Raw genomic sequence first — 19,740 nt, 5'->3', positions numbered from 1 at the left:
ATGGTGATATTTTAATGAATTTATGTAAAATTAGAGGATGCCGTGTACTGCTGTAACGCGCATGCGCAAACACTGAGGCTACCTGAGGACTACCTTGACCGTAACCAGCTGCTGCACTGAGCGAGCAGGAGTGCGGCGAACGAGTCGGTACTCACGCTGCCTGGGTCGTCAAATACAGCATTTTTGGTAAGTGCATGTACTACTTTCCTATGTTCCAACAAGAAATTATGACACCATTTGTTTCATTTTACGCTGCTAACGATGCGGACGAGGCCGCTCGTTCGGGCATGCTAACTAGTAAGGTTAGCATGGTAGCTTGTAACGTTTTCATGCTTTCAAGGCGTGTGTTTATAATGTTGGTTCACTATTGCATGTAATTCCACAATTGGACTGTCGACGTAGCCTTCTAAATTTAATATTCAGGCCATTTTACATCGAAGATACATAGCTGAAAGCGAGGGGGCTGCAAGCTAGGGGAGGGAGTGAATGAGGGATTGTGATGATAAAAAATGGCCCAAAACTTTGTTGTTTGTCCTACTACAACAACATATAGAGAAAGTATGACCAGTGGGAAAAGGGCACACCCTACTGAAATGGGCTACTGTATGCAAGTAAAAGTAAAGGGGAAAAACAAAAACAACAACAACAACAAAAAAGGGCCTTCAGGGAAACTGTGGTGTACTCTGTGATTAAAGGTAATTTTTGCTAATAATAAAGTTTGTCTATATCACTGAGTGGTTGCACAGTGAAATCCTTGCATCTCATAATTTCTATACTCTTTCCCTAATATTTTAGATGCTGTCATGAGGTTGAATCCCAGCCCCACAGGCAAATGTCAACAGTGCCATGGCAGACCACCTGAAACAGGCTCCAGGGAGGACTAGTGGTGGTGGTTTTGATTCAGCCCTGCATTCCACAACCTTTGTTCTAAACAATTTTATTTAGAGAAGATATTTGTTTTATTGTTTGCAGGGTTGGGGAGTAATGGAATAGTTAAATATTTAAAATACAGTATTTTAAATAGAAAATGAGTAACTGTATTGTGTAACAATTTAAATTTGTGTTTCCTGACACTGTTACTGTCTCAAGTAAGATTACTTGAAGGACTTTAATGTGTTATTTGCTCAAGACTTTTTCTGTATATTTTGTGACTCTTTTTTCCCTCAAATATTGCTACTTTTTTCTAGAAAAATCCCCCATGTCTGATTGTTAGTGTTGTACTGTATTGTCATATTTCATAAATGTGTCTGTAGGCTATTTAACACTGTTGATTTTCAATATTTGAATAAATTCAAGTTTATTGTAGCCTTTGTCCTTACTGTAAACTGTTGGTATCCTATAGTCAGCAACTATATATTACAGTGAGCATTTTTACATTTAAAAACTCGTTCAAAATTGGTTGAAAAGTGAAAGTTTTTTTACCGGCTATATGTAGACGTTTAATGAACGTTCATATTTAGACCATATTTAAACGTCTTGCAATAGGGGCTTTCAAATGAGAAATTTTGACAAAATGTAGCCTACCAGTTATGATCCACCATAACAATATACTGTGTATGCACACTAAATAAGGAGAAACATTTTAATATAGCATTTCCTGGTGAAATATGGTTTATACGTGAACGTTGAATAGACGTCCACAAATAGCCGTTGAAAAAACTTTCACTTTTGAACCAATTCTGAACGTCTTTTCAACCAAAAAATGTTTGCTGGGTTGAGACGTAATGTTGATCAAAGTCCTTAGTCCGGTCACTTCTCCGCTGTTTGCTCCTCACCCTCCTCCCGGTCGACTCGTGTCGTGTGTAGTTGTTTCAAACGAGCTTTTGATAATCAATCAGTAGATTGATGAATTATCATGTAAATGTTACGATGTGCGCATTTATGTCGTCCTGTCTGTCATAAGAGATTACGGTTACGGGACACGTTTGTGTCACGGACTCGCGGTGGCACAGACACACCTGGTCACAGCTGTGACACTGCGCTGGCCCGTCCGCTCTGTCCGCTCTGATCGCAGGTTTGGTTCCAGCAGCGGTGAGGGAGGCAGAGAGCCTCCACTCTCCCTCTAACAAGCTACAAGTCATTTTTCTAGTCTTATCTATCTGAAGCTGGTAAAAATGAAACGCAAGGTAAAAATCCTTGATAGTTCTTCTGCCCTGCTCCGCTGATCAGAGCGGCGTCCCTAGCAACGGCCCGTTTTACTTAGCAACGGTCTGTTATACAGAAATAAAAGACTGAATGCAGAATCAGTGAGTAATTAATAAGAAAGTAATCAAAATGCAGAATTCAATATATCCATGTTATTAAAAAAAAAGTGAATCCCCTCTTTTTGTGAGACTTGTCACAGCCCATGCTGCCACTGATAGACTGCCTGCAGTCAACTATTTATTCCGCCTATAACTTTACGTCTTTTGGGATGGAATAAAACTGCAGTCCGAGTTTTTTTGGCGACTGCTATCACAGTCAACAGCACAATATAATCCTGGCATCTTTCAAATAACGTCAATTTTCGGTCTCTTGCTGATTTCCTCCTACTGCTCCACTTGTTCTGGTAACGTGACGCTGTGATCTGTGCCCAGATTGCCCTGATTCGGACACAAATATGGCGGCGCAGAAACACAGTGACGTCATGGGAATCTAATGAATACCGTAAGTACACTGTATAGTCCAGGCAATTTAGCTCATTTTGGACCCAAAAATAGAACTAATTGTCACAGAAGGTTTTTCACCATACATCATTTCTATGAGGTGTCTAGAACAACATACTAAAAGTCCTAAGAAATCCTAGTTGGGGAAATATGTTTAATTTGCATCATTATTTACTGTATAAAGTCTATGGTGCCGACCACAATACACCCCAATGGGGCTATTTTTTCCCTTTACTCCTATCACAATGAAACTTTACATGATGAAAGTATCCATGAAATGTAACATTTTTTGTATTACAAGTTTCTTTGAAAATGAATTTGAATATGCAAATGAGCCTTACACTAATCAAATATGCCCAAAATACACCCGAATAGGCTTCTTTTTTTCCTTTACTCCTACCACAATGAAACTTTACACAATGAAAGTAGACATTAAAAGTAACATTTTTTGTATTACAAGTTTCTTGGAAAATGAATTTGAATATGCAAATGAGCAATACACTAATGGAATATGCCCAAAATACACCTGAATAGGCTTATTTTCTTCCTTTGCTCCTACCACAATCACACTTATAAAACTTACTCACACAATAAAAGTATACATGGAAAGTAACATTTCTGTATTTCAAGTTTCTTGGAAAATTAATTTTAAATATGTAAATGAGCTCAACACTAATTGACTTATGGTCAAGAAGCCATAAAGCCACAAGCAGCAACAGGGGCCAAATAACTTAGTTCTTAGTCCCGCCCATATGTTGTTGAACATAACAGCATATTTAATATAACATCACACACAGTCGTTGAAACGACTTTGATGAATTCTGACTTTCTTCTGATGTTCTCTGCAAACTGGGAGGAAAGTCGTTAGGTAAGGCTTGTTCGCTAATAAAAAAAAAAGAATTTAGAAAGCAACTGGAGACAAGACTGTGCAATCAATTCTTAAGGTCAATATAGGTCTTTTAAGTGTGGCAAGTGACATGTGTGTATGCATAAGTCAAGTGTGGCAAGTGACAGCACTCAGTGCATAGGTTAACTTATTGAATGGACATGAATGTGTTAGTTATTTGGCCCCTGTTGCTGCTTGCGGCTTTATGGCTTCTTGGCCATAAGTCAATTAGTGTTGAGCTCATTTACATATTTAAAATTAATTTTCCAAGAAACTTGAAATACAGAAATGTTACTTTTCATGTATACTTTTCATGTATACTTTTATTGTGTGAGTAAGTTTTATAAGTGTGATTGTGGTAGGAGCAAAGGAAGAAAATAAGCCTATTCAGGTGTATTTTGGGCATATTTGATTAGTTCAGGCTTATTTGCATATTCAAATTCATTTTCAAAGAAACTTGTAATACAAAAAATGTTACATTTCATGGATACTTTCATTGTGTAAAGTTTCATTGTGATAGGAGTAAAGGGAAAAAATAGCCCCATTGGGGTGTATTGTTGTCGGCACCATAGACTTTATACAGTAAATAATGATGCGAATTAAACATATTTCCCCAACTAGGATTTCTTAGGACTTTTAGTATGTTGTTCTAGACACCTCATAGAAATGATGTATGGTGAAAAACCTTCTGTGACAATTAGTCTGTCGTAAAGCGCTATTTTGCCTGGACTAGTAGTGCAACTCTATGGGTAGTGTGGATTCACAAATTTCCTACACTGGTTATCTGGATCTACACTAAGTAGTAAACTAATAGATTTGTTTAAGATCAACATTGATGAGAAATGGGCAAACATATGATAGAAAGCCAGGTCAGCACCTAAATGTAATGGTCCGTGTGGTGTAGATTAGTGCCTTTTCTGTAGACACGCTACCAAGTTATGAAACATTGGTTAAAATATAATCTCCTTGGTGGAGGTAGTTAGAAACAGCTAGTTTCTGTGAATACTGATTGCTGCTCTTATGAAAGTATAGCACAAACTGTTAATCAAGTAAACTGTCATTTTTCAAGCACAGTTATGTGACATGCTGCCAGTGGTCATGGTCTGGTCTAGACTTCTCAGCAGTTAAGTGTGTGGTGCTGCTGCTTTTGTTTATCTTATGTAACAGTGATATGACTGTCTTTGTTTCATCCTGTCCTGTTGTCTTCAATAATCACTACAGGATTTACGGTTAAAGCACAAACTTGCTTACTTGTTTTATTGTCAACTGACGATCATAACTGACAGATAGAATGTTCACAGATCAGCTGTAACCGGTGATACTGTAACCTGGCAACCGTAGTGTTCCATTTACAATGTTGCCTGGGACTGCGCTACTTACATCTTTTCCTTTTTTCTTTGAAGTAACTTCCTTTGTCCAAAATAAATAACTTAATGAACATTAACCTTAAACAAATGACATATTGATGAGCATCAATAAGGATATCTATCTCACTCGTAAAACAAAATTAATCATACCTTCAAATTGCTGTATCAATTATCAATAGGCTACAGAGATTATGTGACTTAAACCAAAATATTACATCCAAAGTGCAAACACTGTTTCTAATAAAATTAAAGATGTCTCAAATATTATTTGTATCAAAGATTACATTCAAAGTGTTCTTATAAATTGAAAATGTATCAAATATTATCATGTCTATCAAAGATTACATTTAAAGTAGGCTATTTCTATAAAGTTAAAAATGTATCATGTGTATCAAAGATTACATTCAACTCAAATATATACATTTTACTTTTTTTTTTCTCAAAGAGTCTTTACAAGAGTCCCTTATAATGTCATCACTGTGTAAAGTCTTTCAGATAGTGGGGTCTGACCACCCGACGGCCTGACTTGGTAGTGTCTGTGGGTCGGTCCCCTGTATGACTCTGCTCCATTGTGTCAGTCCTTGGTGTGCTTATCTCAGTCCCTGTTTGTGTGGGTGTAGAAGATGTGCAATGGTTGTGTCTGAGGTGGCGTCGATTCCTCCTCAAAACACTTCCTGACTCCAATTCCACCTCATAAGATCTGTGTCCCACAGGTCTCAAAACGTGTGCTGTTTTCCATACCTTATGAGGCTGAAAAGGCTGTACTCTCACCCTGTCACCTGTTTTCAGAGTGTCCAAGTTCTTGGCTGTGCAACAGAGTGTCCTTAATGGGAAGAAGGGTCCTTGTCCTCCTATTTAGAAGTCTTTGTGCTGGGCTAGTAATGAGACCTTGGCTTGGTGTGTTGCAATGGTCCAATATGGCTAGATATGGATCCTGTCCAGCAGCTGCAGCTTTTTGCATGAGACGTTTTGCTGTTTTCACTGCAGATTCAGCTTTCCCATTACTCTGTGCATATCCAGGTGAGGATGTACTGTGTTTGAATTCCCATGCTTGGCTGAAGCATTGAAATTCTTGTGAGGTATACTGTGGGCCGTTATCAGAAATTACCACATCTGGTATCCCTTGTCGTGCAAAGTGGGCTTTGAGTTTTCTGATGACTGTGCTGCTCTTAGTGTCTGGTAGATAATCTATCTCCCAAAAGTTGTAGTAGTAGTCCACAGTAATTAAGTAGTTTTTTTCATGAAATGAAAACAGATCAGTCCCAACTTTTGCCCAGGGCCTCAAGGTTATGTCATGAGGGTGTAGTGTCTCTTTTTGTTGCCTGGGGTCCACTGACCTGCATACATCACATTTCATTATAAAAGTCTTGACTTGTTCATTCATCCCTTGCCAGTAGACACAGTCCCTTGCTCGTCTGAGACATCCTTCTACTCCGAGATGAGAGGAGTGGATACGGCTGGTGATATCTGCTCTGAGTGCATCAGGAATCACTGCTCTCTCTCCTCTGAAGACTATGCCATCCTGGTAGCTCAATTCCTCCTGGAATGAGTAATAGTGGTTAATGTCTGCTGGGATATCTTTTTTGTTCTTTGGCCACCCTGTCAGGATCACATTGATAAGTTTTTGTAATTTTCTGTCCTCTTTTGTAGCCAATCTTATTGTATTTAGTCTCTCAGCAGAGATGGGTAGGTGGTTGATCATATTTACAGTTTCCACCTCTGTCTCAATGTCCTCTTTGTTGCTCTCTGGTAAGTATGCTCTGCTCAGCGTATCTGCTAACAACATATCTCTGCCTGGTACGTAAGTCACACAGATATCATACTTCTGTAACCGGAGTAACATTCTCTGCAGTCTCTTTGGTGTACTAAGCAGGGGTTTTCTGTGAATGCTCTCTAAAGATTTGTGGTCGCTCTGTACAGTCACCTGTCTGCCATATGTATACTGGTGAAATTTCTCCATCCCAAACACATCCCATTCTTTCTCTATCTGAGCATAGCCCCTCTCTGTAGGTGTAAGGGCTCTGCTTCCGAATGCTACTGGTTTACCTCTCTGTGTAAGGGCAGCTCCTAGACCTGTTTCTGATGCATCACACTGCAGCGTCAGCTCCTCTTTCTGGCTGTAGTATTTCAGGACTGGTGTGTTGGCTATTTTGTCCTTCAACCTCTGAAATGCCTCTTCTTGCACATCAGTCCATTCCCACATGTTCTCTTTGTGTGTGAGTTGTCTCAAAACTTAACAGTCATCTGACAGGTGCTCATAAAATTTAGACAGGTAATTGACCATACCCATCAGTCTCTGTACCCCTTTCACATCTGTTGGCCTCGGCATTTCCTTGACTGCTCTCACTTTCCCTGGGTCGACTCTCAGTCCCTCAGCAGTCAGCAGGTGTCCAATGTACGATACTTCTGGCCGTCGCAGCTTGAATTTATCTTTATTCAGCTTGATGTTTTTCTCTCTGCATCTGACCAGGAAGTGTCTGAGTTTCTTGTCGTGATCTCTGTTGGCTTCCTCTTGTGTCCTCCCTTGTCCTGTGATCAACACATCATCAGCTATGATGTAAACTCCAGATAAGCCCTCCAGTGCATGTGTCAGCTTCCTTTGAAAGACTTCTGGTGCTGGGCTTATTCCCATCGGCATTCTGAGCCAACGGAAGCGTCCAAATGGGGTGGAGAATGTGGTCAGGTAGCTTGACTCCTCTTCCAGTTTGATGTGCCAGAAACCGTGCTTCACATCACAGACTGAATACTTTTGCATTTGCAAGTTCTGGCAGGACGTCATTGATGGTAGGGAGAGGGAAATGGCTCCTTTTCAGTGCCCGATTCAGTGGTTTAGGATGTATGCAGATCCTCAGCTTCCCATTCGGTTTACTCACTGAGACCATGCTGCTTATCCAGTCCGTGCTTTGCTCCACTGGTGCGATGATCTCTCTTCTCTCCATATCCTTGAGTTCCTCTTTCAGAGGTTCCATCATAGCAACTGGCACTCTGCGTTTCGGCAGTTTCACTGGCGGTACGTTGTTGTCTATTTCAATTCTGTATTCTCCCTCCATGCAGCCATCACCAGTGAAAACATCCATATACTCTGTTTCAATTGTCTCCATTGTCATGCATTTAGCACAGTTTTCCTTCTTTGTTACAGGTCCCAGTTCTCTTGTCACGATGCTGTCCACAGCCATGATGTTCTCATACTTCACTGGCCTTTCTGCCCAGGATTGGAATTCCACTGACCAGGTCCACAACTTGAAACAACACTCTGTACAATTTATTGTTTCTGGGGTTCCTGACCTTGACTTTACATAAGCCAAGTGGACTCAGCTTTGTCTTATTGTACATTATAAGCACTTTGTCTGAGTGTTCCAGCTTTGTGTCTGGGTTTAGGAGATGTACAGGAATGACATTGCAACTTGCTCCACAGTCTATCTGAAACTTGACTAGTGTTTTGTCAATGAGCATTCCTGCAAACAGCTTCTTCTCTTGTCTACGGCTGTCTCCCATTTGGTTCACTGTCTCTTTTTTCTCATTTGCCTCTGTTATGGTCATAATGTCCTCATATTCATCACTGTCTTGCTCTGCAACAGCATGCACTGACTTATATTTCTTGACATTTTCAGTTTTTGTCTTGCATTTAGAAGCAAAATGATTTTCTTTCCCACACTTTGAACACTTTTTTCCAAAAGCTGGGCATTTACTTTTGTTTCTCTCATGCGTCTTGCCACAAAACTTAGAGCAGACCTCGTCATCACGGGTTTTCCTTGTGGTGTGTTTCAGCGCATGGACCTCTTCCACCATCTGTCCTTGTAGGGTTTTGCAGTTCTCTTTTGACAGCTCCGCGGCTCTGCATATTTTCACGCATTTGTCCAACGTCAGGTTCTCCTCCCTGAGCAGTCTCTCCCTCAGCGCAGAGTTGTTTGTGCCACACACGATCCGGTCTTTTATCAGCGAGTCTTTGAGCTGACCAAAATTACAGCTGCTGGCCAGCACTCTCAAGTCCGTCACATATTTGTCAACAGTTTCATCTATTCCTTGATCCCTCATAAAAAATCTGTATCTCTCCACAGTCTCGTTCAATTTTGGGTTACAGTGGTCATCAAACAGTTTCATCAAAGCGCTCACTGTAGCTCTTGCCGTCGCGTCATCAGCTGACAAGGTGTTCAACAGTTCCCTGCCGCTCTGTTCGATGAGGTAGTGAAACAGCTTGATCTTGGTGGTTTTCTCAGCATCTGGCATTGTGAGCTCTGTGTACAATGTGAACTCTTCTTTCCAAGACTTCCACGTCTTCGCCAGATTACTCGAGTCCAAAGCAAGAATCTGCGGCGGTCTCAACCCATCCATCTCAACGTCCGTCTTCTCTCGGTGCGCTACGAGCTGGCGGCACTTGAAACTCTTTAAACTTTCTTTTTTCGTCGGTAACTGTAGACGTCGGTGTTTACTCACACGCTGCCACCATGTTTCATCCTGTCCTGTTGTCTTCAATAATCACTACAGGATGTACGGTTAAAGCACAAACTTGCTTACTTGTTTTATTGTCAACTGACGATCATAACTGACAGATACAATGCTCACAGATCAGCTGTAACCGGTGATACTGTTACCTGGCAACCGTAGTGTTCCATTTACAATGTTGCCTGGGACTGCGCTACTTATAACAATCCTATTGTTACAGTCTTTTAGTTGTTAACTGTTGGTTTATTTGGGAAGGTCACCAGCAGTTTCATCAATAATGAAAATAACTAATTTTGTTGTTTTTTAAAGGTAGGGTTGGAGATCCTATTCTGGAGCATTTTTTCAAAAGTATTTTAAAATCTTCTTCACACTCCGATTGCAACCGATTAATTAAATGCTTTTCACAAAAATGAAAAAAGTCGAGAGGGACCTGTGTGCAGGGACATGGGCGCCGCCATTAGCCCAGCTGATCCATACCGGAAGTCACGACCGGAAGTTGCTCTTCTTCGTCTCTCTCTGGCCTGTCTAGCCTCTAACTGCTCTTTTTACTAAACTTAACCAACTCCTTTCTTCATTGCCTAACCCTAACCAAAGCACCCACCAACGACATTTCATTTATTGTTTCTCTCTCTCTCTCCTGGTCTGCTGTCAGCAGGAGCGGCGCTAGCCGTCAGCAGGAGCGGCGCTAGCCGTTAGCCGCTAGCCGTTCGGCGCTAGCTGTTAGCCGTTAGCAGCGTTTTTTAAATAACTCAATAACTTAATAAACGATCCATGCAAAAAAATATTTTATAGCTCAATCATGTTGTAACTAAGATATTCGCTGGAAAACAATATTTTATTATGGACCATTGAGTTACTGAGTTATTTTTTTTATCTACATAGAAATGATACACATGAAGAAGAGCAACTTCCGGTCGTGACTTCCGGTATGGATCTGGGCTAATGGCGGCGCCCATGTCCCTGCATACGGGTACTCTTGAAAAAGTCAGTCACCTAGGCTGTGGGACAAACAAACCTGTAAAAACACCATCCAATCATCGTGAATGCGACGTTAAAGACAATTGATGTGTGGTTTATTATGATGTTTGGTGTTTTCCTTCATGTGATTGAGCCATGAGAGAACCTGGCGGCTGCGGACAGTTAACGATGCTGAGCAGTAACACGTGACCGTATTGAGGAATGCAGCGTCGCTCACATTGGAATTACATTGGGTCGAGCCGTGATTGCGATACCTTCAGGACTTCACCCCAACGCTGAACAAGCGTTGCGTGTTCCTGAGCTCTGGAGGCGTGGCTTCAGAGAGAACTCTGAGGAAAAGGGCTTGCACTTTTGACTTGTGTATTTTCAAAATGTGGTCTGCTAGAGCCGTTTTTCCAGGATCTCCAACCCTACCATGGGCAATTTTAGTAACTTCAATATCCAAACACTGTCATGAACTTATGAACAAGTACGTGCTTATACTTAAAATCTACGTATACATATATTTTCACTAGAAAAAAGAAAATACAAAAAGTCCCTGTCTGACTGGAAACAGAAGTGTAATCAATGATGAGCTTGTGGTTCCAGTCAGACATGGACCTCCCTGACCAAGGCCCACTGTTTGGTTGTCAGAGAACATTATACTTTCACAGTAGTTGTACCCATCCCTATTATTTGTGAAGCTGCTAATTTCACATTTAAATGAAATGTGTTCACAGCTAAGGCAGCAGTGACAGCAGGTCCATATGATAATGAGACAAACCTTTCAAAAAAACAAAAAAACATTCATGTGTGGCTATTGGGCACAAAGTGATGCTATTAAACCAAAACCACACACATTAGTGCAGCTGTTATTGACTCCATGGTCATTCAATTATCAAAATGTCAAGCTCATTCCAGGCAGGTTAAAAAAAGACATCCTTGAGTTTGTTAAACTAACAATAGCTTTTTTCACATTTTTATGAATAACATTAACGATGTGTTGGTAAATCATAACGTGTGAGAGGCACCTGAACCTGAAGCAGCTCAAAGTCACAATTCTCATCTGTGTTTTCCTGACATCAATATGAATGTTAACCTCTTGATTAGCATATTAAATCATTACATCATTTCTTAGAGATTTCATGATTAAATAAAGGCTGACAATTTCACACAATACAAAAATACAGAAATATATATCCCATGAGTAGCTAATTGGACAAAGACTCCATACATTTACGGGGTGTTCCCACCAAACGCGATGGCGCTTCATCGCGCGTCGAGATTACATGTAAAGTCAATGCAAACATGCGATTAGACGCGTCATCGTGCCGGGCGATGCGATGGACGCGATAGCGCGGCGCGATGGACGCGTTGGCCGCGAAAAATCGCCTCCATCGCGTCGCCCGGCGCGATGACGCTTCATCGCTCGAGTTCAAATAATTGAACTTTTTTTTTTTGTTTTTTGCATATTGAACCAGCGTCAAAACTGGAGCGTCTAGCGCGACGCGTTTTCATTTGACGCGCGATTCAATCGCGTTCATCGCGTTTGGTGGGAACACCCCGTTAAACTTACTCCAGCTCATCAACAGAAATAATTCATACAAATGCCGCAAGCACAAGGACAGGATGGTGCATCTGAAAACAGATTTCTATCCCAGATCCCAAATGCAACTGTCACTTTGCCTAATTATTCTAGCAAGGCAAATCTTTTCTTTCTTAATTATTTCTAGAAAATATCCCTGCCACACATTCAAACCCACACTAATGAAACAGACCAAAGAATAACAAACAACTAGAGGGAAAAATAGAAATCTGACCCTTAAATGCGGTCATTTTGGAAACAGTCTGTATCTTTCCAAACACACCTCCCTGTCTGCACTTTTTTTTTCTGCTGACTTCACAAAGCTTATGTCTTGCTTACTTACAGGTATGACTCATATCTGTGCTTTTTTTCCCCTTTCTTTTTTGAAAAGACAAAACAATCTCAACCAATGTAGAAAGGGCTGGCAGCCAACATGACAGGGTATGCAGACAGGGTGTAAAGCTGTGAAGTAATTATCACTGACCTCACAGTCCTCTTAGTTAATTGGTGCACAGACCCCCGTAGAACTGCACTTACTGTCCAGACAAGATAGGGACGTGGACAGCACAGACTGTACAGTACTGAGTGAAAGAGAGAAGCGAAGAGTAAAGGGGAAGAATGCGGGGAGATAAATAAAAGAGAAATAACAAAAAGTAAATGGAATGGGAGATAAGAGTAAGGTCAAAATGAGCAACTCAAATGAGCTGTGATGCGCACGGAGGTGAAATTGTGTGAGTGTAACTGAAAGAGATAAGGTAAAGGGGCTTGTGCATCGCATATCTTGCTGTGCTCACTTCTGCGGAAAAAAACACGCTTACATTTGCATGTCATAGACTTCTTGAGCAGATGCACAGACAGAAATAGCGCTTGTGAGGGAAGAAAGAGAAGGATACGAGTCCATCTAGGGCAGCAGGAGCACTTCTGCACTCCACTTCATTTGGCCGTGGTAGACATTTTGAGAGTTCTAATGTGACCTGGTGGTTTGCTTTCTCATCAAACATTCAACATTTTTTTTTTCACCTGCATGGGCCTCACAGAGAACTCGTTTCCTGCATGACTAGAGATGTGTGCGTGCTCTCAATAACTGATTCAGGAGCTGTGTGCAGTGGCGTGAAGTTGGTCTATGCTGTGAAATGTTTATCAACAACCTTCTGACCTCAGCCCACAGGGATTTGGGGAAAGCTGCAGCACGAGTGGCACACAGTATATCACCTTAGTCATATATTATTAGTTAACACATACAGTGTGACCTTGATATTGAGTTAGTGTATCTAAAAGGTCCTTTTACTCCATGGCACAGTAGTTATATAATGTTTTTTCATATCATCACCACAGATCATCCATTAAAATCTGCTTTGAAGACAATAAAAAAAGTTATGAACTGTAGCCACACAAAGAGAAAAAAAGCGCTGTAATGATGATTGATGAAGCTGAGAGAGAGAGAGAGAGAGAGAGAGAGAGAGAGAGATCAGTGCCACAGAGCAGAGAGCAGTGCTCTGAATACTGACTGTGTCATTCATGTCCTTGGACCAGTCTATCAGCAGGGATGGGAGACAACAAGCTATGTCTGATCCACTGTGTGAATTTTAATTACAGTTTGCTTTATTGGCATGAAGCGTGTCACATTACATTCATGTTGCCAAAATGTTTCAAGAAGGAAAAAACAGTGGATAAAGAAATCTCACTCTTTCTCTCCCCCTTCCTCCCCTCACACGGATTCTGGCCTCTCATTTATCACTATCATATTGACGATTTGTACCTCCCTATCAAAACATCAGCTGACAGTGAGGGGCCCATTACAGATGCCAGTGGGCCACCTGTCCTCCACAGGGCTGGTAAGCAAAGGCAGCGTGAGTTTAACCTTCAGCTAAGTGTAATGAAGTCTGACAGTGCTAAGCAGCCAGGCTTGCTCATTAGGCATCCCTGTGCCAGCCTGTCGTGGTCAGGGTCTCTCCTCTTGGCTTTCTCTTTCATCTCTTAGCTGCAGAAGCACAAAGCCCAGCGGTCTCCTCATTAGGCAGGCTTATTGCGTTAATTCAGCCCCAACATAACGCACTGAGCTGGAGTTGTTCCAAATAATCCCCCTCATTTGAGTTGGTTGCAGACGGTAGCGGTACAGATGAGCCGACCAATATTTGGCGGCATTTGGGCTCTAGTGATGACGATGACGATGATGGCTCTGATTTCTGATGACGAAGGCCTCCGCTCACACTGGATGACATTAGCCCTCAGTTACAGTGACAACACACTGCCAGCAGTTGACAACATTAAGACACCCTCAACACCCCCAAGTCTTAGCAGACAAACAGACGCAGACCTGTTGGCTGAGGACAGACTGCAGATCACAGAGCTAGCTCATCTGCATGAGCAAGAAAATACTTTTGTACTGATACAATACACAAGCTGTAGCCTAATACCATGTAAAACATGAAATTCAATGCATGTTTTATGTGTTGATGTGGTCTCAGAAAAAGAAAAATTCTAAATTAATTTCTATTTTTTTAATGAAATTATACAATTTGTATGTATATGGTGAGCCATTTTGAAAAACTATAAGGAGAGGAACATCTCAGGTGCCACACGTGTAGTTTATCTATTCATTCACTGAGCAGGTTAGGGTTAAATGCAATGGCTTTCATGGCCTCGGCAAAACTTCAGCACCATGGACAGCACTGTCTTTTCAGCAGCTGTGGCTGACAGCCTCCACGGCAGAGCCTGTCTGCTTATCTTCACTTTGGCTGCTCCCACTGACAAGTCATTCATCTAATCAACGGATCAATCAAATTCACATCCATCCCAGCGTTCAAGAGTTCAATGGTTTGTAGCTCCTATTATGTAAGGGTCCCCAAAACAGAAAAAAATGCCCCCATACCTCGATTTTATTGATCCTTCAAGATCTTGTCTGTGTGTAGATGGGGGATACGGCAGAAAAAAAGTTGTTTTATTTTGAGTTACACGTGATTCCCATATCTTTTTGTGAAAGCAGCAGTAGATTTACCCCAAACACAATCCAGTGCCCCCCCCCCCCCCCCCCCCCACCCAGCCCCTGCACCCAACTCTAGAGGCACTGAAATTGCACTTACCTGATGCTGCTTGCATCCAGCCACAGATCTTGTACACGGTGGAGGTGCTGAGGAGGAAGAAGAGACTGAAGCAGCCGATGCAGGTGACAACGAGCATCATGGACATTCCTATGAAGAAGGAGGCGGCCTTGAACGCGCTGGAGGGGATGGCGGCGAACTCGGTGAAGCTACCCTGGCAGGCCAGCTCTCTGGAGATCCCGTCTCCGATGCAATAATGAAAAAGGCCGAAGTAGCCGGCCTGCGGCGTATCCACGCCATCCCCAATCCAGTAGGGCTGTGAGAAGATGGTCACGTTTACAATGCCGAACAGGATAGTGAAGATAGCCCATAAAAGTCCGATGACACGGGAGTTGCGGACGTAGTTGGTCTGGTACAATTTCGCAGCTTCTGCAGATGGTAGCATTGATGCGGCAGATCCTGGTATCATTTTATGCAATCCCGAAGACTAAATGAATGTTGCGATGTGTCCGAGCACAAAGCGAGGACTGAACATTGAGCAGTAGGCTAAATAGGCTATATATTTTTTTTCTTTTACAGAATCATCCCTGAAACGGCGAGAACAAGCGGAGAATCTACGCCCGTGCAACTGCAACACAGCAACATCTGTCAGGCGCGATCAACTCATGACGTCGCATCCTAAAGCCAGGCGCTGAAAAAGCTGAGGAGTGGAGCGAGAGCAAGAGCGGCTCCGACCCTTGATGTCTCCGATAACTCTGACAACTCGGGCTCTGGCAGAAAAACAGGCTCCGTCCCCTCTTGCTCTGTCTAGCCGCCAGACGTGCACATCGCTGCCGCACCGCGTCGCTCGCTGATGTCCTTGGGAAACCTCCGAGTGAAACACAAGTGTATTATTCACACACCGGCCTCAGCTATACAACGCGAGATGCGCACGTATCCTCCTTATCAACCCCAAATACAAACAGCAGCAGCCTATAACGAGCAGGTTGTAACCGTAGCCTCAGAGGCGATAGCACATTACAGGCCCGTACTTACGAATGGATGCAGCCAAGCATAATAGCCATTAAAGAAAAAAACACGACAGATCTCTTCAGGATCGTTAAAGGGGAGTTAAGTCTCCGCTTTATGACAGCATCGCCGGGCTGTCAGTGTTGCTGCGAGCCGGAGAGGGAGGGACACGAGCGGCAGACGCAGAGGCAGCCCGTGTTGTGTGCGTCAATCTTGTCCAAACAGTGACACACACCTCATGGATAACGCTGCGTCAACATCCACTCAACTGACGAAATATCAAAGCGAGCTAAATACCCGATAGAGAACCAAGAGCACCGTGCACCGAATAGATCTTTCTATAAGCAAATCAAATTGCAATTTTCTTTTTTAAATTAGGTATTATATTTTTTCTAACAGGATATCCGCCCAAATCTCTTGGCGAGTCGTTCCCATGCCCGTGTCACCTGCCGCGTTAAAGACGCAGAAAACGCCGCTCGGCTTCATCAAGTGTGCTACTTTGCTGCCAGGAGGTTATGTAATAACTCCACGGAGCTGCACATGATGTCCTAGAAAATCATACAAGCCAAATACATTGAGCAGTGCGTGCCTTTATGCAAGAATGTCAGAAATAAAGGTTGTAAAAGTAATTTCTAATCTTTCTCAAGCGAAGAACTGATAGCCTAAATAAAATATTTCAAATAAAAATGAGAGAATCTACTTCATCTGCAGCTTTTTCCAGTTCTTTTAGTGTTTATGTACGTATTTGTGTTATGTATTAGATCCCAGTCTACATGGACAAGACACCAAATGATGTGGTGAAGCAACATTTGTATAGCTAATCCATTATTAACATGGATGTAAAGTGACGCTGCTCACAGAGATCTTTCACCTAATTTTTGCAAGTAAAGATAACTACTGTAGCTCCACATTAAATTCAATTCAGCCTGTTGTAATTTTGTTTCACTTAGGCTGATATACTTTTGGTTATGACTTTAATAAGCTGTCATAGATTTGGGTGAATTATTATTTCTTCCCAGTTACCCTGGTAACTGACTACTTCCATTGCGTAATGCTGCCTCACCGCACTTTAAATAATTGTATGGACTCTTATCTGTATCAGATGCGTTGTCCTACTTTTGCTGCCATTATGGCCACTCTGCATAATTCAGTTTAATTCAGTTGCTCACATGCATTCAGAGGATTTGAGTTCAAAACTGATGCATGGATGACATCAGTGCTATCACTAGGACTGAAATAGATGTTTCCTATTTCAAATGTGTTCAACTCTTTAGGGAAGTAATGAACAACGAGAAATCATAATGCATCAAGCACCACACAGATTTATGAGCCTAAACCAGACCTTTGTATCAATACCAGAGACGTTGCATAGCAGTGTAATCATTTTAATGGAAGAATATTCTGTCAATCAAATTGAAAAGTTTTTAAGTAGAAGCCTGCATTGCTTTTCTGTCTCTGCAGTGAAGATAAATGATATAGCCTACAAATATGTCAGTATGAGATAACAAGCAATGTATAGAGGCTTTGAGAGTTAAAAATGAACTTTCCATTTTTAATTTGAGACATAATCTAATTTTACATTCATAGTGTTTTAATTTATAGCATTTACAATACAACAGCTCTAAAATTAATCCCTCTGAAGTTTACGGTCAGTTATGATGTCTCTGTGCCAGAGAGGTGCTGATTCAACTTAAAGGGACAACGAGGAGTTTTGGAAAAGCGAAGCGTTTTCACACTACATTTATGAGCCTCCGCGCACACCGTAAAATTCTTTGACCGGCGCAAGACGGACTCATGTTTTCATTCATCAATTAAAGTCAGAGGTTCAAAGAGGTTCAGTTACCGTCGTAGTTCCGACCATAAACGGCGATTCAGCTGCGATATTCTCATTAAGGAAACGCTGGTCGGCTCGACCAGCATTTCCACCACCACTAATAATAACAAAATAACGATAGAGACAGAACGATATATTTATCGAAAATGGGCCCATTAACAAGTTTGGGTAGAGTATATTCATCTAAATTAACGTGAGACTTTTTTATAACCGAATAGAAACTCCTCGTTGTCCCTTTAATTTTTCTTCTTTTTAAAAATTTTTTTTTTTAGATCATACCATATTAAACCGCCTCTCTCATATTCTGTATGTAAATAAGGTGAAAACACGAGGCAGTACTCAGGTCAAAGACCAGTGGGACATAGAATAATTCTTTTGAGTTGTGCCTTAATTTGTTCATTGGTTGTGAAGGGGAACACAGTAGGAAAAAAACAGCTCCTGTGCTGCCTGTATAAATCGATCTTTGCAGAGTCACACATCTTAACATCTTAACGCTGTAGTATAGGAGTGTGAAAATGATAAAACCATAAACAACAACAAGCTCAAATTCTACACAGTACACAGAAGCTCCCTTGACTGTTGCTTGTTTTTCCCAATGTAGGCGGGGAGGGTGCAAACAGTGATTTATGGGCCCCCATCAATTTTCTATAGGAGCTGTATAACAAGACTTTAACACAGGCCCCTTGACATAACAGGCCGTCAAAGATGGATTCTTAAAGCCCCTTTATTTCAGTTGCCGTTGTGTTTGGGTATGAATAAAAATAAATAGTGAACATACAAGCGGACATTGCACTGCACTGCAGATAAAGCTTGCGCAAATGTTACACTATGAAAATAACAATTTGCCACAATAATACAACCATATTGAACTGTACAGACATATGCTGAATTGTAGGTGGTTACTATGGTCACTATACATTTTCCTACAAATGATAATAGCTACAAAACTTTCAACAGTCAGACAGTGTGATGTAGAGTTTGTTTCTTGTTCTGAGATAGCTTTATATGTGGACATTATTGTAAGGGTAATGCATTGCACTTAATAAAGCTATGTGTGGACATTATTGTAAGGGCAATGCATTGCACTTAATAAAGCTAGCCACAGTTTTTTTCCCCCTTTCCTTTCCTTTCCTTTCCTTTCCTTTCCTTTGCTTTGCTTTATCAATAGAAAATAATAAAACAATGTGGTGTTTTGATCCTGATGTTGTTTCAAGTCTCAATGTTTTCCATAGGCTACTTGTCATTTTATCTGCAAAATATCTTGAACTAATTAGCCTATTGCCATATTGCTGATCCTGCCATTTCATTCGTGCATGATATCATCCAGGTCATCATCCAGGTCAGAGGTTAGTAGGTCAACCAGACCCCGGATGTTGATAACACATCTAGCAACAACCGCTAACCCCGGACTCAGAGGGGAATAGCACTATAGTGTATCATAACAAAATATTGGTGAAATGAATGAGTTTCAAGCCTGTTATTTAGAGGCTGCATTCCACTGCCCCATATGGATAAACGCGGCTCTCGGCTGGATCTAATTTCGTTGAAACGACTTGCAATTACACCAAAGTTATCTGGGTGAATTAATGGTCGTATTTTATGCTAGAAATTGAGAGTGAGGAGTCACGTGCCGATTTGGTCTGATCTGGGCGGGGTTTGAGCTATGGGTTTGAGCCGGTCGGCCATGATGGAAGGAGACGCATCAGAACATCACAGAGACGCGACTAAATTCTAGCTCTTTTTTGCGCCAACAGATCAACACTACAAGAAAGAATAAGGAGAAAGTAAATCACTGGAGCAGTTTTTAACACAGCAGTGATTTCCAGGCATTGTAAAACAGTAAATTACGGAGTAGACGATTTTGTTATGCCCATGGCACTGGTCCGACCTCAGATTAGTCCGACCTCCCATTAGTTCGACCTCCCATTGGTTCGAACTCCCATTGGTCCGACAATCGGAGTAATGAGAGTTCGA

The 19,740-nt window shown here is 41.6% G+C and overlaps 1 protein-coding gene across 1 annotated transcript in view; it reads right to left on the bottom strand.

Annotated features, from left to right (window-relative positions):
• Positions 1 to 16,420, bottom strand: part of LOC146985577 (LHFPL tetraspan subfamily member 3 protein-like) — a 43,115-nt gene extending 26,695 nt beyond the window's left edge. The window contains exon 1 of the mRNA XM_085778690.1: positions 14,967 to 16,420. Within this exon, the coding sequence (XP_085634816.1) occupies positions 14,967 to 15,393 (427 nt within the window). The 5' untranslated portion in view covers positions 15,394 to 16,420. The remainder of the gene's footprint in view (positions 1 to 14,966) is intronic.
• Between the last annotated feature and the right edge of the window lie 3,320 nt (positions 16,421 to 19,740).

The sequence above is a fragment of the Trachurus japonicus genome, chromosome 6 (assembly GCF_045865225.1).
Source record: "Trachurus japonicus isolate A0001 chromosome 6, Traja_1.0".
NCBI classification, from domain to species: Eukaryota; Metazoa; Chordata; class Actinopteri; order Carangiformes; family Carangidae; genus Trachurus; species Trachurus japonicus.
Note: the sequence above shows the minus strand (reverse complement) of the source record. Positions and strands in the feature narration are given on the sequence as shown.